Below are 19559 nucleotides of genomic sequence, written 5' to 3' on the forward strand. Positions count from 1 at the left end.
TACGTTTGAATGAATCTGTTTATTCCTTCATTTTTAATATATTGATTTTCAACATCATCCTCATCATCATCCTCTCTTCTGGTTGTGTAACATATGAAAAGTGACGTGCACACATTTTCACTCTGACACACTCACCCTCCTTGTATCACACATCCTGACAAATGACATTAACAACATTCAACATGTAAAAAAAAAATAAGATGACATGAAAAATCATATCCGTGGTATAAAGTTTATAACAGCTGAGAGAACACTGCTCATTCCTGTTCGCCATTCACCCGAGACCAAGACATAGTGTTAGAAGGTGCTAGAAGCCACAAGTCCCTGTTTGTAGAACATCTAAGCCGAGAAATACAGATGCAGGAGCAGACTATTTACTGGATAAATAAGAGTTTTACTCTATATAAACTCTAACCCAACACTAACCCTGACCCAAAGACATGATAAGCAGTACAGACAATGGATGGATAGACAATGGACGAAACTTATCACGTTAGGTGAAACATCTGCCTTCCTCCTACATTAGAAAAAATGATGTGAATGTGGCTTGTGAAGGAATTCAGCTGAGGTTTGTTTTTGTGTCAGTTCTAAAAAAAGGGACCACATGGCAGAAGCTTAAAAGTGCAACGGAAACATTCAAGCCATACAAACACATAATCAAACAAAAGTGTTACAAAATACAAAAGTGTATTGCTTTCACCTGATTCTCCGCTGGGTACTTTGTATCCCACTCTTGTAATATGGAGTCAAACATGTGGCGCATCCTTACATAATACAACATATTTACATGTCACTAAAGAGGCCTGCTAATTGTACAAACTCACTCATTTGATGGGAGAAATTAAACTGAGACAACCTTAAGTGCATTCAAACAGTGAGAGAGAAAATCATTAACAGCATCTTTATAGTGCTCTATTACAATATATGACATCAACAGACATTTGGCACAGACTGTTGTCATGGCTACACAGATTGGTTTCACTGTGTAACACTGGTAACTCTGACTGGCTGGTTCAAGAGATCATGTCAACGTAATGCGTGAATAAAAAGATAAATGTTTAATGTTGAATCAAAATGACTATAACTCTGTACCGTTATTTAGCTGGTACAAATATAGAAACAGATCATGAACATGATTGTAATGCAGTTCTTGTGCATTTTGATTCAGCTGTTATTTTTAAATTATAAATAATTTTTACTCATCCTAACTGATCTAAAGTGTTGAATTGGATCTCGGTGGAGGGTAAGATAAAGCTAAGAGCAAACTTAAGGATACCAGGTTGATCAGACAGAGGGTGATTCAACTAAAACTAACATTCATGATCACAAATATGACTACACACACACACACACACAGAGTACCAGCCAGAGTCATGTGAGATATTTCTTAAAATGTTCCTCCTCTCATTTGCACATAATATCTGAGGAAACTATAGATTTATTCTAAAATAATGTTTCACTCTAGTAGAAGCGTGTTTTAAACTTTGCATTAGAAACTTCATGTATAGTCTATTTCATGAATGCAACACAGTATATGTCTGGTATTGTCGCACTGACTGAACACCAGATGCTACGGACAACGTCCATCTGTCATGAGCAACAGTCTTTGGTCACTAAAGTATAGTTCAGTATAGTATAGTATAGTATAGTTCCTTTCAAGCTAAATAACCAGTATGTGCATGTGTGTATATAATATAATGTGTGTGTTTATTATTTGTATGATTTTGTAACATTGGTAAATGTGACAGTTTGACCTCTGGCCCCATATGTGTTTTCTGTCTTGTTTTTAATGAACATTACAGGAATTTGGTAAATTTTACAACTTTATAAAATGACAGCACAGTGTAGGATCTGCATGTTTTTGTAAAAACAGCACATAATCATGTATTTTATGTAGAGAGAAGACGTACGGTCTGACTAAAGGAAACATTTATTTTGTGTGTCTCACTGGAAGTGTCCCATGGCCTCAGCAGCCTTCGCTCTCACCACTGGATCTGGATCTTGGAGCAACATGACTAAACCTGTTAGTGAACACAACAAAGATTAAAACCGTTAAAACCAGTCGACAATAACAGATTCAGAATTACAAAATGAAGGCGCACACTGCATCACCTTTAGTGATGGTTCCCATGTTGAGGTGGGGGAGATGCTCCTCTGGAAGATTCCCCAGCAGGAACCCTGAGCGCACACACACACGGATGCACACCTTATTATCAGGTCACATCAAACATGTGAAGAGTTTCCTCTGCGTTCTGTATTTTAGGGTGGCCTGTGTGTTGTATGATGCAGCAGTCGTAAAATAATATTTTATATAAAATGTCTTAATGTATTAGATTATTTATAAAACAGTAGTGTTGCACTCATACCTATAAACATGGCAGCTCCCGCTCTGACCTCAGACCAGCTGCTCTTGAAGAACTGGATGACTGAGATGTGGTAGAAGTTCAACATGCCTGCAAAGTCCTCGATCTACAAACCACAAAACATGAAGCATCAGACAACGACAAGAAGCTTTTCTTAAGTAGTTGACAATATCATAATCTGATCTTGCTGAAAATTGTTGCAGATGATGTAAAAATCCTGTTTGCATTATGTCATGTCTACACAGTATGACTGATGTATGTCTGACAGCTGTCTACATATATCATATAATAACCTACAGCTCAAATACTGTGTCTCAACACTAAACACTCCTATAGAGACCACAAGCACCAGCTGCAGCTCAGTTACCTTGCTGCTTCCACTCACTATCTGTGAAGACACGTCAAACACTTGGAAATACATTTACAAATTTGTTTCTGACTCTGTGTCTCACCAGGTACTTGGTGAGGTCATTAATGAATTCTCCATAGTGCAGGCTCTTGTCATCGTGGAGGTGGTTCTGAAACATGGTAGTGATCTTCTCTGATCCCACCACAGGAGCGCACACACGCATCGCATACTTACACGCCTGGACACACAAAAAAATAAAATCCATAATTGTAAGATACAATCATAGACTGTATATAAAGAGGGATAGAATGTAGTAGTACATCTTCGCACACTGTGTTTATGTGTGTGATTTAGTCAGGGGTTGGGGTTGCTTATACAAAGTCGGCACAATGCCATTATACTAAATGCAGTGCAACAGTCATGATTGTTGTATTGAACTTAATGGCCACCAACATTTTAAACTAGTTTTAGAACCTTTTACACAACAACAGACATCAAACGTGGATTTAGGGTAATTAAAGAAATCACAGATTATTTTTTTAGACATATCTGACCAACTATAACCACTAGTAAAATAGTTGATCCTTTTTAGTTCACATCTTACATTATCCATGTCATGTTCTACATTTAATTCAGATAAAATACACAGAATTTATTAGGCTACCTTTAAAATGTTACTCTAGACAATGAAGAAATATCTTTAATTGATTTGTTTAATAAACTTTTTGCCTGACAGTAACAGCCCCTTGCCAGTAGGAGGTGCTGCGGCATCCTTAGGTGTGAGTGCATATTTCCTACCTTGACCACCTGTGGGTTGGGGTCAACCAGGTGCAACAGCAGGCTGACCAGAACATTGTGGATCTGGTCTTTGAACACTTGCTCTCCTGAGCCAAACTTGGACAGGTTCCCCATGAGGAGGATGGAAGCACAGCGGATCTCATCGTTCTCCTGGATGAGTACAAAATGCTGTCAGTGTGTCTGTGTGCATCATTCAGAAGTCAAATCAGCTCAGACAATAAATAGTCTTTTTGTACTATTAGTCTAAACATCAGCACTGTTTATAACACATGCACCTAAAATCTAATGGTCACAAGGATTCTGAGAATGTCTGTATTATATTGTATCTGCATCATAAAAGAAAAGAAAAGAGAATAACTTACACTTTCTAAAAATGGTTTAATCTTCATGAAGATGTAAACCACCAGTAAGTGGACATTCTTCTTGTCCAGGTAGAGCAGAACCTTGGACAGACCCGACATGGCCTCAAGCGTAATCATTTTACCTGCAGCAAGACCAGAGGCAAGATATTAAACAAGAGATGCATTTCAATCAATGACAACCAATCCAATACGAGAGGCTCAACATGTGGTATAATTAACACGATGGATGTGCGGTGAAGAAAAGTGAAACTACAAACCAGCAGAGTGTACATTTTATGAAACTTCATCAATCACTTTAGGAGTTAGTGCAATAAATCAGGTGAACCACACAACACATGACTGTAACTTTACTTCTTACAGCAAGGGAAATGACTGTTGCCGACTCACCTGGATCATCTTTCTCTTCCATGCCTGAACTCATGGCTGCCAGCAGCTCCTTAGCATATTTATTCACCTGGTGGAGGAGAGAGGCAAGGGAAGAACATTGTGAGTGACCTAACAGTGGCAGTCATGTGTGTACTTTGTAGCGCAGAAAAAAATGTGCTCTAGTGTGTATGTGAGTGTTGTACTTTTTCAGGTGATCCCACTGCGATATTGCCCAGCCCTCGTACAGCCAACATGCGGACGGTGCAACAGGGATCTGATATCCTCTCCATCATGTTGTTCATTAAAACATCGATCAACATCAGCTCCGTCACCACGTGATGGTTTAACAGCTGGACTCGGGGAAACAACGGAGAAACAGAAAACACATCACGTTATTCATATTTCTGACAATGTTTTGGCTTTTTTCGTACTCAACATAACCTAATACAAAAAAAGTCATTCATAATGTAGAAATCATTGTTAGAGGTTGAGAGATTTAATCATCATTTGAATCAGATTAAAGAGACATCGGGCCACCTCCTCACACAGAACAATTACAGATAAATCATGATTCATCACCTCAGAGAAGAAAGCAGTGACGGTGATTCTCTGGCATTCATAGATGTTGTTGAGGGAGGGACACAGACACTCCACGATGGAAGGCAACCTGGGACCAGCATGTTTAGCCATCGCCCTACAGACGAGACAAGACATACTCAGATTTACACTCTACAGTATATACTGAGTGGAGTTATTATTCAGAACACATGTATTAATTGATACGAGAGAGAAAATACAGAAACATTATTCTATCATCATAATTCTCAAACTATGGACACTGTTTAGGTTCCATTACCCTGCGTGCCGTCATAGCCAGAAGCACTCACACAGAGGCAAGTAAAGAACAGGCCCGAGGTCTGCAGGTCTGCTGAGAGCTGTGTGCTTGTTGTGTGAATATGTGCAGCATAGAGGTATCTAGTAATGTTATGCTGCCTGCCAGCCGAGGTTATTAAAAACTTTACAGATGTTTTAAATTGCGAGCGGCATGGGCAGGATCTCTCCTGGTGCTGCCGATGGTCAGTCGGACCAAAACAAAAAGTGCTGCAAACAGCTCTACAGTGAAGCAACGGCGCAAAACACTACGTTAGTGCGGAGCCCCCCTGGTATCAGACAAAATGTGACAAAATGCATTCAGCTAATTAATGTGAGTAGGTTTCTACCTTGCTAGTAGTGTAATTCCAGTAACGTGTGTATTTTGTTCCCTTATTGCATCCCAGGCGTTATCCTCATCCAGTCTTTTCATTACATCATCTAACTGGGCTCGTGCTAACAAGATTCTCAGGGCATCAGCTGCGACGCTGAAACAAAAACAAAACAAAACACAAAAGATTAAACCAAACAATTAGAGCCCCACATCCAGGATTAGACCTTAACAAAACTTTGTGTAGGAACCTCTTCTGGTTTTTTACTAGATATACGTATAACAAGGTTAACAAAGATGCCCACCCTGCTACATGGAAAGAGGCTATGTTCTTAACGTTGTTGTCCTTTGGTGCCGAGACTCCGACACTTGCTCCAAGTCTGACAGTGAGACAGGCGAAGAGCTGAGGAAACTGACTGACTGCCGGCTCCTGACTCTGGCCATTCAGTAAGAGCTCTTTGAGACCACACGTCATCTAGAAACAGAACATACACAGACACACGTGCACTTGTAAACACAAGCATCATTCTCTTCAGTCATTTGTGTTTGGTACAGAATCACCCAGTGCACGAACCAGCTGAAATGTTTAGTGCATTCTTTAAATAGTAGCTGCAACCAATTTATGTTATTTATTTTGTGAAACTTTAGAATACAGCTAAAAACCCTAACCCACAACATCATCTAATCAAAGCACAGGAAACTTAACACAGACCAGACTTCAACTTTTATGGGCTCATCTTGCGATACTCTTTGTTAACTGTTTGAAATACTTCTTTCTATCAAAGGGGATGTGTTTATATGCATAAAAACAATCATATTTGAGTATAAATATAGTCAGTGACATATTTGTGACTTACAGCTAGCGGCTGGTTTGTGGCCACTTTTGTCATCCCTCCTCTTATCATGGACTCTTTCCTGTCTACATATGGCGCCATGATGAGAAGCTTCTCCATCACCATCTCTATGATCTGATTGGCTACAATGGGATCTGCTCCCAGTGCCATCCACATCTCACTGGTCCAGCTGGACAGAAAAAGGAAAATACAAATTTAATGAATACAAACTTTTTGTTCTAAGAGACGTTAGAAATGATTTGTCCTCTAAAAACATGATCTGACAGTTGAAGGACTTGGAGGTTTGGAGGTTTACTTGATGAAAATAATATTTTATGTATTTAGATGTTTTGTGTATAGATGTATAAATACCTGTCAAATGGAAGTGGTTGGTTAACTAGTGTATTAATAACTGTCTGTAGATGTTGAGAAGCCAGGATTAGCACGGTCTGTCCAACAGCCACTCGCACCTAAACACACAGACAACAATGAAATAGTACTTTAGGTTTACTGTGGAGAAAAATAAAAGCTCATGAAAGTTGATAGTTTTTGTAAAATAAGCTGAAAAAGAGTCTGTGTGAATACATGTTTAGAGGTTATCAGAACTGACTGTAACAAGGCAAAGGAATAATAAATATTGATAATAAGTGAAGTAATGCTCATGTCTGCTCCAACCTGCTCGTCTGTGACGCTCTGCAGACGAACATGAAGAACCTCCAGCATCTCTGGTACCTATAACACACACAAACACAAATGCACACACACACCAAACAACACAGACAAAGACAAATAAACAAGACCCGTGTGAGCTAATCAAGTACAGATGTGTTTACTTTATTTGCCTTTGGAGTATGCAGACGGCTGTATGAGAAGTATGACTGTGTGTGTATATGTGTTACCAGGTCTTGCAGTCCGCCCCCTCTGTTCTTCAGCAGTGTGTTGAGGACGACAGATGAAGCTCTGCAACAGTTTGTCTGACTGTCGACCAGCCCCTCAAACAACATGAACACCAAAGTCGTCAGCTGCTGCTGAGGCAGACGCTTACTCATCACCTGACCCACACACAGGAAAGGATGCAGTTACAAATTGCTGTGCAGTACATGTTGTTAGTTTACCTAATATATTGACACAAACATTGTTTTTATTCCGAGTTATGTAGAGTAAATCATAACAGAAAACTGTAGAAAAGGTTCAAGTGAATTGATTGACACAATAATTTAACAATAAACTAAAGAAACATGGATTTTACATACGTAAATCTAAAGTTCAAATTGAGGGGTTCACATTGTACCTTAGTGAGGTCAGAGCAGGTCTTGTAGAGAACTGAGTGGTCGGGGTTTTCTAGTTTGTCTCTTAAGGGCAACAAACTGTCCACGGCTTCATCCTTATAATCCAGAGAGAAACCTAGACAAAGAGGACATAGACAAATCTAAAAAAAATAATCTCAAAACATCTCAAGTGCATAAAAACTAATCTGAGAAATCTATCTGAGTTTAGGTTAGGGCTACAAAGGCTTGGTGACATTTGTAATAGTTAAAATTACTATAATTTTGATGTAAAATTATTCTATATTAGTCAAAGTTTAAGTTAGGACAAGTAAACCCACACTGACTTCAAAAACACAGTTTAATAATATCAGGTATCAGACTGGGCTTCTCAGCTCCATGTCATATAACACTCAAACAAACCTTAGTCTAACATGTGAAACCTCAACCCAAAATCATCAAGTCACTCAAACAATGACATACCTTCATATCGTAGCTGTATATAGAGCAGTGTGTATATGCATTCAATAGCAGCAGTGCGTACAGTAGGGTGAGGGTCCGAACAACGTGGAGACAGTCGGCCCAGCAAAGCTCCAAGGTTGTGGAAGGATACCATGTTCTGAACAAAGAAACAGAAGAAAGAAAACCCACCAAATGTCAGTGTTTTCATAAGGTGAATGTCTGTTGTGGTTTGTAAAAATCAACATTGACAGACACACACACACACACACACACACACTCCATTTGATCATTATCCAAAGGTAAATCTTTAACTTCTGCAGATCTCCACTGTGTGCTGACAAGAGAAGCCATGACTTGACTAAGTGTGAAGCGATTGTAGATGGTTTCACCCTCTGAAAACGAACGTCTCACTGGCCACGGTAGGTTGTTGTTTGCATCATTGTGTTTAAAATATGTTTAAAAAGACATAATGTTGTACATGTTTGTGATGACATCATTATATTTTGTTACGTTTGGTGCAAAACGTGTTGATAACTTGCAGCAGCGCCAGAGTGGTGGGAGAGGAGCAGAGAAAAATGGGCAAATCTAAAAAAGTTTGAAATTCTAAGTTCTAAATTAAGAAATCTATTGAATCAATATGTTGTGTTTATTTAGATAAATTTGGTGACAGTACATGTCAAAAAACACATGATATACAAATATATTTAATTTATAGCACAATTTCAGTACTTTTATTATTTATCAAGGTTTATTGACTTACTACTTTTATCTTAGTTTGTACAGATTTTAGATATATGCATAGTTAAAAGGGTTACTAGAAGTTATGATTGATGAATGAGTGAATACAGAGGACACATGAAGGTCTGGTCGTATGTGTAACTTCAAATATTTACAACCCAAGTGAGTAGTGTGTGTACCTTGACAGTCAGGTTATCCAAGTAGTACGACATGATTTGAGCAGTAGCTGTGACAGCTCTCTCTCTCTCGTGGTCCTGTCCGGAGCTCAACCATGATTCAATGTGCTGCACAGGACAATAATACACATCATATCTCAGACAACACAGGGAGACTGTAAAACACAGCCAGGAAAGTTCATGAAGCCAACTTAGTTTTTTTTTTTTTAAACAAGTCAAGGAGACTGAAGAGAGGAGACAAAGGGGTAGAAGTGGAAGAAATTCAGTTGTTGCTGGTTGGACAACTTTATTTCCTTTTTTCTTGCCTGGAAACTAAACTTTTTGCTGATTTGATAAATAAAATGATCTCAGTATGAGAAATTAGCATTAAGCTGAACAGGAGAAGATAAGTTAGTCTGTAACACGATGTCTCACCTTGAAGACGTTCTGCAGGCCGTCAGGTGTGGGGTCCTTGGCCAATACACTCCTCAGCAGCTCCTGCAGTGCAGCCAATGTGTCTCTGTGTAATGCCTGTGCAGATTTACCAGAACATGTTAGACTGATAACACAATAATGTCTGGATATAGTCACACACAGTGTTTGAAGGTGGAATGTGAGTAGTGACCTGCTAAACTCCAGAACTACCACACATTTTCTTTTATTATTTGTTTAAAAATCCTGCTGACTGCCGATGATGGTCAGCTAAAGACCAGTGGTTGCACAAAACAATGAACAGAGCATTTGTGTGGTAGCATCAGTGTTGTAGTATTGCATGTGTGTGCGCACACATCTCTTTTGCTTTCTTTCACCTTTCTCTTCTTGGGGTCCAGAACCTCATCTTCTTTAATCTTCTCTGGAGTTTGTGTCTCAGGTGGCAGAGAAAACACACTGTTCACACAAATCTTCAGTAAGTCAAAGCTTTCATTCTCACTCAGTGCAGGATCCAGAGGTCTGAATAACTGAAGGTCAAAGATAACACTGTAGATTGAGTGATATGAATGATGTGTGAAAAACAAATATATATACGTGTGTGTGTGTGTGTGTCCGTGTGTTTGTATGTGGTCTGCTGTATGTCTTAAAGTTGCATTTCTGTGGTTGAGATTAAGTTTAATCAATGGAAATTGTGATGCAATTATGAAGTACCCCTGATATCAGAGGGATGTTAACTTCAATAGCAAACTAACAGAATTGTCAGTATGATCAAAACCACCTGGGCTCACAAGTAGTATTTTTTAAAACACATCGAGAGAAGGAGGTTGCAGTTTTTCTGTGAACCTATGAATTGTAGTTTTCAGACTACAGAGAGAGAGAGTCCAGTGGTTTTACTGAAGTGAAGGATACATTAGATTGGAACATGTGGTCATCACCAGGTGGCGCACTGGAGTCCGCAATGAGTCAGCCGGCTCTGCTTTAATAAAATCCTGACCAGAGTTTACATGGACATCAGAGGGAAAGATCAGAAATGAATCAAAATCGATATTAATTAAAATTAATTTCTGCTGCAACTTCACCACTATCAACTGTTAAAGTGACTGATCTTCATACTGACCAGCATAACGCCAATGAGCTCCTGTTTGCGAGAGAAGACGTAGCCTTGTTTCTTCACACACACGCTGATGGCTTTGGCTATGAGGCCAACACTCTGAATCAAACTTAGTTTCATCGTCAGGTCCTAGATTAGAGCCACACACACACACACACACACACACACACACACACACACACACACACACACACACACACACACACACACACACACACACACACACACACACACACACACACACACACACACACACACACACACACACACACACACACACACAGAGAGAGAGAGAGAGAGAGAGAGAAAGAAAATACAGAGAAAAAAGAAACACGAAGAAATAAAACAGGAAAAATGGTAGCACATACACAGATAAAAAGATACGGGTCGAGAGGAGTAGGCTAAACATGAATAAAATTGGATAATTGCATTTTCCAATTTATCAGGAATGCAAACAGCAAGGCGCACGGCAGCTCCTTTACCAGATGCAACTCTACAAGTAGCTGCGCAACAGCAAAAGAAATCCAGAATCAATGTAAAAATGATTTAGTCAGCTCAGTCAATCAAATCAATCCAATTGTGATATTGCAGATTGATCCACCATGCCTATGGATAGCAAAAGTTAGAAATCAGAGTTGTGTGATTAGAGATTGGTTCAACAGCAAACCATCAGCAGGCTCTGGTCTAAGAAGTAACAGAAGAGCTTTAGGCCTGCAGGCCCAAGGTTAGGATTTTGCAAGAAATTTACAAACATCCATTCAGATTGAGGGTGAGTGGTCAGTCAGCATTTAAAGAACAATCCACCAGAAGACAGAATGACTAGCACTAAGATTGCAAATCATACAGAGAGACAGATGATCAGGAAATAAAGCTGCATGTGAGATGGGTAATTAAAAAGACATTAAGAAAATTCTTGATATTCAATTTGGTTCACGCTGGTTTGATAACAGCTAGAGGAAAATAAAAAGCAAGCTTCTGTGGAACTGGAGCTTAAAAACTCATAGTCCTTTAAATGCAAGATTGTAAATGCAATCTAGTAGGCATGTTACTGGTTTTACATTAGTAGGTTATAGTGATAAACCACCTCAGAGTATCAATCTGATTGAAGATATTTTGACTTTTTTTATTAGTAGAGATTGTCCACAAGTGAAATACATTGGAACAGACTCAATTGAAGCTGATCTGTCAGCAGATCAATGTTCTCCGATACTATGGAAATTACAAACAAAAAAAAAACAGCCGGCAATCTTACTCTGGATGAGGCTTTGATACTCAAAAGATTGTTGGAGGTGTATCACTTAAAGCTAGGGTTGGTAATCCTGGAAACCCTCACCCATCGGCCCTCTTGTCAAAGCTACGCACACCAAAGCACATAAACGTGCACTGACTGACACCTGCTCAAAGCCGACTTTGCCATGAATCCATCGCTAACTTCTGGCTATCATGTCTACTTCAATGGTGTATGCCTCCCCGGCTGAAGTCTCTGATCATGATCTGTGACGGGCATTGATCGTGCCAATTTCAGTCCTGCAAGGGCTAATGACTAATTTGGCAAGACAGCGAGTTGAGAGAGCGCCTCAGTTTTCAATATGATTATGACATCGAACATAGTGCACCGGGGAAAAAAAAACAGAAAACTCTTCTACTGGCAATGGGAAAGGAGTCAATTAGCTTTTTAGCGGTTTACCCATGTGTAAAAAAAACAAGTATACCCAAAAATGTTGGTGGAAAAGGGGTATAAGATAAAAAGTGTAAATTACTGAACCTACCTTTAAAAGCTACATTTCACTGAGGGAGAGCATTTTCACAAGGTTCTATGAACACAACTAACGTCAACTTGAAACACTAATTTGTTCCCAACTAGTTTTTTGACTTTACATACTTTTTTCCCAGATTTATATAAAGGTCATTGTAACCTTCACCTTTGACAACTGAAACATAACCACTTTATCTTCGAGTCCAAGTGAAAACTGATCAAAAGTTGAAGAAATTTCCTCAAGCAGTCTTGAAATATCACATTCAAGAGGCCGGAAAAACAGAAGCATACTTTGTGAGGCCACCGTGACCTTGACCTTTGCCTACCAAAATCACGTGAATGTTTGTGCCAAGTGTCTAAGGATTCCTTGATGGCGTTCCAGAGATATCACCATCGCAAGGCATTAAATGTGTTTTGTGAGGTCACAGCGACCTTGACCTTTGACCACCAAAATCGAATCAGCTCATCCTTGAATCCACGTTCATATTTGTACCAAATTTGAGGAAATTCCCTTAAAATATAGCGTTCACGGGAATGCGACGTACGGACGGACAACCCGAAAACATAATGCCACTGGCTGTCGCTGTCGCTGGCGTGGAGGCATAAAAAGTAGTTGCAATATTGTATCAAGCTCTTCTTTCTGGAGTAGAAGACTTTCAGTAAAGATTTTAGTGATAGTACCACCACAAGCGTGCGGAACGGATTTTAAATAAGCGTAAAGAAAAGCAAGTTGAAGTTAGAAAAGAGCAAAGGTCTGAGAACGGGTTTTCCTGTGATGATACCTTGGTCTCTACTTTTATCCCCAGAACCTGTATGAAGCAGAGGTGATAGAGTCATGAGCTCACATAGAAACACAGCCGTTACCTGAAAGTTTAAGTTCTTACATCTAATTTGCTGCTGACTCAACCAGAAATGTTTTATGTGATTGTTACACTCACTTCTTCCAAGTATCTGTAAAAGTATTAAATGAGATTTCTTGTGATGGGGGATTGAAATGGTCGAGACAAATCACATTGTTTGCAATGCTATATGTTAATCAATTCAGTACCTATAATCAATACGGAAAGTAACCTAAAATAGAAAAACTAAAACTTTATTACAATTGAAGCCGAATTATCACTGTATGCAAATTCTCTCCTTAAAACAACATGCCCTCCAAGAACAGTCTCCTTTGCAAACCCCTTCCCTGTTACCTTAGAGCTAACATTACCTTTGTATTGAAGTGTTTGCTGATGCAGCGCAGGATGTCTTGATCTATGCGCTTAAGTATCTTTTCTGGAGGTGCATTTAGAGCCACTTGACCATAACACAGGATTAATGTGCTTTTCACCTTCTCCACCTCAACATCATTACGGTCCTGAGGAAAAGGAAAGGAAGGAGAGATGAAAAAAGACAATTGAAACTATTTCAACAATGTTAGGACAAACAGATGTGAAAAACAAAGTGATGTAACAAAACTGTCATTTAGGATAAACTGTGAAACTTCTTCATACTTTGAGTAGGTTGAAAATGCTTGGGGACTTCTTGAAGGCATCCGATTTGCCAAACTCATCCAGCTTAGCCAGAGTTCCCTCTAGGTGGCTGTTAGCACACAGACCAATGCCCATCGCAACTCCCTGATAGAAAAAATAGGATGGACATTGTCTACATATTAAAACCCCAAAACATTCATCAATTAAACTGTGGCTCAGGTTAATTCAACGGCACAAATGTACCTCTCTTTCCACAGCGTCATTGTGCCGTGCTGTGAGGAGGACTTCCTGCAGTTGCTTTTTCACCAGCTCCTTGTTGAAACACTGTTGGAGGGTCACTCCTATACACTGATACAGGAAACTCTACAATAGACAGTAAAAAGACAAAGACAACAAAATGTTGTTTGATAAGTATATAAAAACAAAATTATAATACAGTCACATATGCTGTGGTAATCCACCTATGTTGCTTATGAATGTTTGAGATATCGGGTCACATTATTGTGTTAAATCTAAAGCAAAAAGAATTATAAAAAATATTCTCCATATTCTGCATTTTATACTCATTCTATATTACACATTCTATATTCCTTGTTTTATATTCTATATTATTTGTTCTATTACATTCTATACTTCATATTCTACATTCTTATTTTTTTATATTCTATTTTCTATATTCTGTATTCCATATTTAATAATTCTATATTCTATACTCTATATTCTGAGAAATGTAGAGAAACCTGAGGCAGTTGAGTCAGAAGAAGGTCATGTTTAAAAAGGTCATGAGCTCCACGGGATGAGGAGCCACTGTTCAGCTTCTTGAGTTTTTCTAGAATTTAGAGCTCAGCAACTCCACAAAGCAGTAATCTAATATCACGGGACAGATGTTTGTGACTGAACTGAAGCAGTAGCTTGTAATCAGCTCGCTCTTGATTTGTGAGTGAAATGAGGCAGTTGTAAAGCACTTACCTTCTCCTCTAGGGCGTTGTTATACGTGGAGATATAGCGCGTTGTCTCTGCTGCCAACTGACACACCCACTTGTCATCATCAATAGTAACCAGGGTTTTAGAGAGGAACTGGATATAATGTCAGATAAAGACAGATTAAATATTTACATATCACAGAAGACAAACACATGAAAAGAGGTCACTGATTACAGCAATTAATCTGTTCATGGGAATTGTCAGTTGAATTTGGATAAAAAACTAAAATATCTATTTTCACAAGGTTTTAGAATCCTGCAATGATGATGATGCAAAACACTGACACATTATCATGTTAATTAGATAATGTTCCTATAGACAAAAGCTCACCTTCAGCAGCTTCTCATTCCACTCCCCCTTATCCAGACTCTGTGCTGTTGATTCTGAAAATGACAGTACACAGATTCAGATTTCTCTACTATAGAGGAAAAGGGAAATGCTGCACATAAAAAAGGCATAAAGGACACAATAAAGCCTTTCTTCTCTGCTGCCACTGCAGAAAAGACACTACACGTTGTGACAGTGGCATCACTTTGTACACTGATGTCACTATGTTAAGATACACTGAATTTATAGACAGCATTGTGTCCATATCTCCATACCCTCGAGTACACTCAGCAGAGGAGGGATCTCTTTATCCCAGAGAATCTCTGTATTGGGGTGAATGTTGACACTGAGGATTTGAAGGAGGGAGAGTGACGGAGCTCCGTGATCTCTGCTACTGAGCGGGAATGCTGCATTCACCTGAGAGCACCAACACAAACCAGGACACAACATGCATGAAGATAACCAGACTATCATTAGGCATGATGAAGATGACTATGTGCTCTCTATTTTCATATCTCACTTTAAATTAACTAGTTATATTGGCAACCGGCACAATATAACTTATTTCATAAAAATAACAACTGAAGCTGAAAATATTAATATATGTTCACTAGAAATTATCAGAGATTTGCACTGAAAGTAAAGTAAATAAGACTTGATAACTAATATGGATTATTGGGTACTGTAAGTAATTATTCTACAGCATGGGTTGTCATAAATCAATTACAATTAAAAACGATCTATTATTCTAGCCTCTGACTGGATTGGATGTTTAATGAGCCATTATTTTAAATTCTAGGAACATCAGTATAAAAACATTAGCTTCTGTGTTGGGCTCAATAATAAGTCATCAGACGCCACTGAAGTGTGTAATACAGTTTGCTTTACTTACCAGCAGTCTGATCATTAGTGTTTGAGGAGAGGGCAGATTGACTGGAGGAGAGAAATAAAACACATTTACTTTAAAAAGATCATTCAACAGAAAAGTTTTATGTTTGTTAAAATTTATTTGTAATACTGCATTTTCTATGATGGACAATAAAAAACACACCATTTAATGATTATTTACTAACATCAGTAAATATGCGTCCTACCTTCCTGTGTAAAGTCGATGTTAAAGCTGGGCTCCTGGTTAGTTTTCTTCTTGTTGCCCAGCACTATCAGACTCTTACACAGAGGGGTGGTGGCATTGCTGTATTGTGAAGGGGTTAGATAGTACAGCAGCTTGGGCCACAGCACCTACAAACCAAATACATGTGTTAAGCATCACAGCAATATTCATCCATTTTACTTGTAAAGTGGACAACTTTAGGTCAATTAAAGAAATGAATGAAAGAAAGAAATGTAACCCCAATAAATTCAATGTGAAGATAAAGATTCATGAACAAGCAAGTGCACAAATTAAAAATGTGCAACTAACATTACCGCCCTGTTGTTGTACGCCTCTGCCAACCAGAGCATTTTGAGTTTAATTTTTGTTTCTATATGAGGTCTCTGTGACCTTTGACCACTAAAATCTGATCAGTTATTCTTTGCGTCCAAGTAACAACTGGTCAAAATTAGAGGCCAAAAACATGTGTTGCTATGTCACTGTGACCTTGACATTCGATCACCAAAATGTAATCAGTTCATCCAGGAATCCAAGTGAACGTTCCTTCAAGGATTTCTTGAGATGTCATGTTCACAATAATTGGATGAAAGGACTGACAAACCCAAAACATATTGCATTTGGCGGAGAGGAGGCATAGAAACACCAGCAGTTAAATGATTTTGGCAACATGGATGAATTAGTCACAAACAAGGTAGACAGATGGAGTGGTGAGGATATAGTGAGGATATAGTGTACATACATCAGCTAGTCGACCAACCGTGGTGGTCAGGAGATGAAGGGTGTTGTCACACATCATCCTCAAGGACTCATTCGTCACTTCCTCTGGATCCGTTTGCCTCTCGCCACGCTGGATACACAAAGACGTGTGCACAGATCAGAATACATATTTGACTTTCCATATCTTCAGCAATCCCTCTGTAGGGAAAAATATTGGATCTGAACAATGAAGTTTGAACCACTTTTATCTTGAAATGTTTTTGTACTGTATGCAGGAACATTTGTTGTTTGTGTTTACAGACAGTAATTTCTTTCTTTTACTTTTGTGCTTTATTGGCATTATTTAAAGTGCCCATATTTTACACCTTTCTGGGATTTAATTTGAGGTATTAGTACCCCTAAGATGATATATCAGTGGTTTAAAGTAAAAAAAAACTGCTGCAATGTGTATTTCCATGTCCTCTCTTCTGCCTCTCTCTGGAGCTACAGACATAACAGGCTGTTTTCCCCTTCCTCTTGAGCCCCTCCTCTGTTTGGCTGACTGCACTTTCAGTGACACGCGACCAGGCCTATCACCGGTCTCATTCTGGCGCATTCACTCCGGTAAACATAGCTGAAAGTCACGTGGTTATGTTTGCAGCTATAAAAGAACAGCCACATATTTACAGTCAGTTACAACAGGATGTTTCTGAACAGTAAGTTACACCGTCCTCATGTTTGTTCACGTTTTAGCAGGACAGTCAATGTAGGAGTAACGTCCCGAGTTACAGTACGGAGTTTCACAATGGAGTTTCAATACAAAGTAACGTCTACGTTACTCCGTACTGAGCACACCGACACGGCACATCAGAAGAAATAAAGCGTAACCGCTGGTCTCAAACATTCTTAGGAGGAATGTGCACGGACACATTCTCTTCCTTGCATCTCTCCACGCTGCAGTGTTTCTTCAGTGTTGTTTGTTGTGGTTAGCCTGTGGTAGCTAACAAGCTGACAAGGTGTGGAAGGGAGGAGGGGTGGTGGTAGTGGAGGTGATGGGGAGCGGGGGTGTTGGGTTCGGAGGCTGCACTGGTACCGGCTGGGTGGGGCTGAGAGACGACTGCATCCCGAATGACTCATATGAATAGGAAGTACGAAACGAGACGTTTCAATAACATATTTCTTAGAATGGACTGAGTGAAAAAGTCATCGGAGTGACTGTTTTCATACGTTGAGGGTCCCTTCAAGTAATTACGGATAGTAAAAGCTCAGAAAATGTATTTTACACAATATGGGCCCTTTAAACAGAATATGAAACAATATTTACTTTTGCTGTTTCCTTCCTATGCAATCACATAAGCCACTCATGGGTGAATGAAAAATTATTAATTAACAACTTCAACACAAATCAAATTTTCATCTTAGGAAATCTTAAGAATGAAACAGACAGAAGTCACCTGGTACGTGTCAGGTAAGGCACAGTGTTGAACTATGAACCGAACCAATAACTCTCCTCCCTCTAACTCTAGATAACCATGATGGGCCATCGCACTGATCACCTGGACCACACGCTTCTTCACCTGAGAATCACAGAAACAGAATCAGAGTGTGAGCAGCAACAATTTCACACTTATCTGAGCAACAGAAGCTCTTTCACCATAAAAACCAAAATTAGATAATTCAAATTATTGATCTTCCACTAATTTAGCAGAATACAGAGAGTCCACAAGAAAAATCTAGATATTCTGTGTGTGTATGTGTGTGTCACCTTGTTGCTGTGGTCAGCCATTGGATGTCTGATACTGGCCAGAATCAGCAGCTTCTTACTCTCCATTGTAGAAGCTTCAAAACAAATATAACACTTAAGTCAAGACATGTGACCGGATAACGGAAGATAAGTATGGAAGAATAATCTAGTCTGCTTGAGTGTGCTCAAATTTAAAATATTACCCTGACTGAATGGCTAATTCATTTAAACTTTTTTTCTGATGCCAAATAAACCACTGGAGTGTGTAAAGCAAAAGATAAGAAGAGCTGAGGAGTGTGTGCAGCTTTTCTCACTGGTGGAGTTAATGAGGTGGCGGAGGACAGCCAGGGAGCCCATCCTGCTCCGCTCATTACTGTTCTCTAACTTCTGAAGAACAAACATCACCATTCGGTCAGGGAAGGAGTTAGCTGGAGGTAGAGGAGAAGAAAGGAAAAAAAAGAGATTGTGAGAGAAAAGAGAGAAGGAGAGAGAAGTAGACCAAATGTCACAGTTAACATGATTATCTTGTGGTGTCTGACACACTAATGGATGATCTCATTACTGTTCTTGTGACTCCACAGAACTAAAACAGATAGAAAGGGCTGATGCTTGTGAACAACATTCCTCTGCTACCATACATTTACCTCGGTCACCACAAACCCTCACATATTACTGTCTAAACAATCAGCACAGTCAAACATAGTAGACAGATACAAACACAACTGAGGAGCTTCAGTACCCAGCAAACTGAAGCAGCGCAGGACCTCGTTGTGGTTCTTGACAGTAGGAGGGTTATTGTAATCAGTGGGGGCAGACACCTGAGGAACAGAAGGAAACTGTTAGAAACTGTTAAACACTGTTATACAGTAAGAATATAGCTGCTTTCAGACATGCACTGAACTCCAGATAACCTCCTGAAATCATCCAGAGGAGCTGGATGTGAAAACACAAATGTCCGAGGGACAGGCTCCAGGCATTCTCTGAAAATGTTCCTCCTAGCCCACGTAAAAACTTGAGATGTTACCGTGAGTGAG

General features: G+C 39.3%; 1 protein-coding gene across 3 annotated transcripts in view; it reads right to left on the reverse strand.

Annotated features, from left to right (window-relative positions):
- The window catches only part of mroh1 (maestro heat-like repeat family member 1), a 26645-nt gene continuing 7086 nt past the window's right edge, over positions 1–19559 (reverse strand). Inside the window, exons 10-45 of one of the 3 annotated variants that reach the window (XM_034612341.1) lie at positions 19265–19343; positions 18840–18953; positions 18547–18620; positions 18236–18358; positions 16825–16932; positions 16069–16213; positions 15867–15907; positions 15250–15391; positions 14978–15030; positions 14633–14740; positions 13907–14026; positions 13685–13807; positions 13402–13548; positions 12974–13000; positions 10442–10564; positions 10234–10313; positions 9702–9843; positions 9328–9423; positions 8917–9021; positions 8021–8156; positions 7564–7676; positions 7172–7324; positions 6948–7004; positions 6645–6742; positions 6297–6462; positions 5745–5914; positions 5459–5596; positions 4818–4932; positions 4442–4588; positions 4260–4326; positions 3873–3994; positions 3511–3660; positions 2816–2950; positions 2367–2469; positions 2113–2178; positions 1–2021 (exon numbers count right to left, since the gene is read on the reverse strand). In XM_034612341.1, coding sequence (XP_034468232.1) covers positions 1945–2021; positions 2113–2178; positions 2367–2469; positions 2816–2950; positions 3511–3660; positions 3873–3994; positions 4260–4326; positions 4442–4588; positions 4818–4932; positions 5459–5596; positions 5745–5914; positions 6297–6462; positions 6645–6742; positions 6948–7004; positions 7172–7324; positions 7564–7676; positions 8021–8156; positions 8917–9021; positions 9328–9423; positions 9702–9843; positions 10234–10313; positions 10442–10564; positions 12974–13000; positions 13402–13548; positions 13685–13807; positions 13907–14026; positions 14633–14740; positions 14978–15030; positions 15250–15391; positions 15867–15907; positions 16069–16213; positions 16825–16932; positions 18236–18358; positions 18547–18620; positions 18840–18953; positions 19265–19343 — 3963 coding nt within the window. In that variant the 3' untranslated portion in view covers positions 1–1944. The remainder of the gene's footprint in view (positions 2022–2112; positions 2179–2366; positions 2470–2815; positions 2951–3510; positions 3661–3872; positions 3995–4259; positions 4327–4441; positions 4589–4817; positions 4933–5458; positions 5597–5744; positions 5915–6296; positions 6463–6644; positions 6743–6947; positions 7005–7171; positions 7325–7563; positions 7677–8020; positions 8157–8916; positions 9022–9327; positions 9424–9701; positions 9844–10233; positions 10314–10441; positions 10565–12973; positions 13001–13401; positions 13549–13684; positions 13808–13906; positions 14027–14632; positions 14741–14977; positions 15031–15249; positions 15392–15866; positions 15908–16068; positions 16214–16824; positions 16933–18235; positions 18359–18546; positions 18621–18839; positions 18954–19264; positions 19344–19559) is intronic. The other 2 variants (XM_034612343.1, XM_034612344.1) reach the window with 2 other exon arrangements.

This window comes from Hippoglossus hippoglossus, chromosome 16 (genome assembly GCF_009819705.1).
Source record: "Hippoglossus hippoglossus isolate fHipHip1 chromosome 16, fHipHip1.pri, whole genome shotgun sequence".
Lineage (NCBI taxonomy): Eukaryota > Metazoa > Chordata > Actinopteri > Pleuronectiformes > Pleuronectidae > Hippoglossus > Hippoglossus hippoglossus.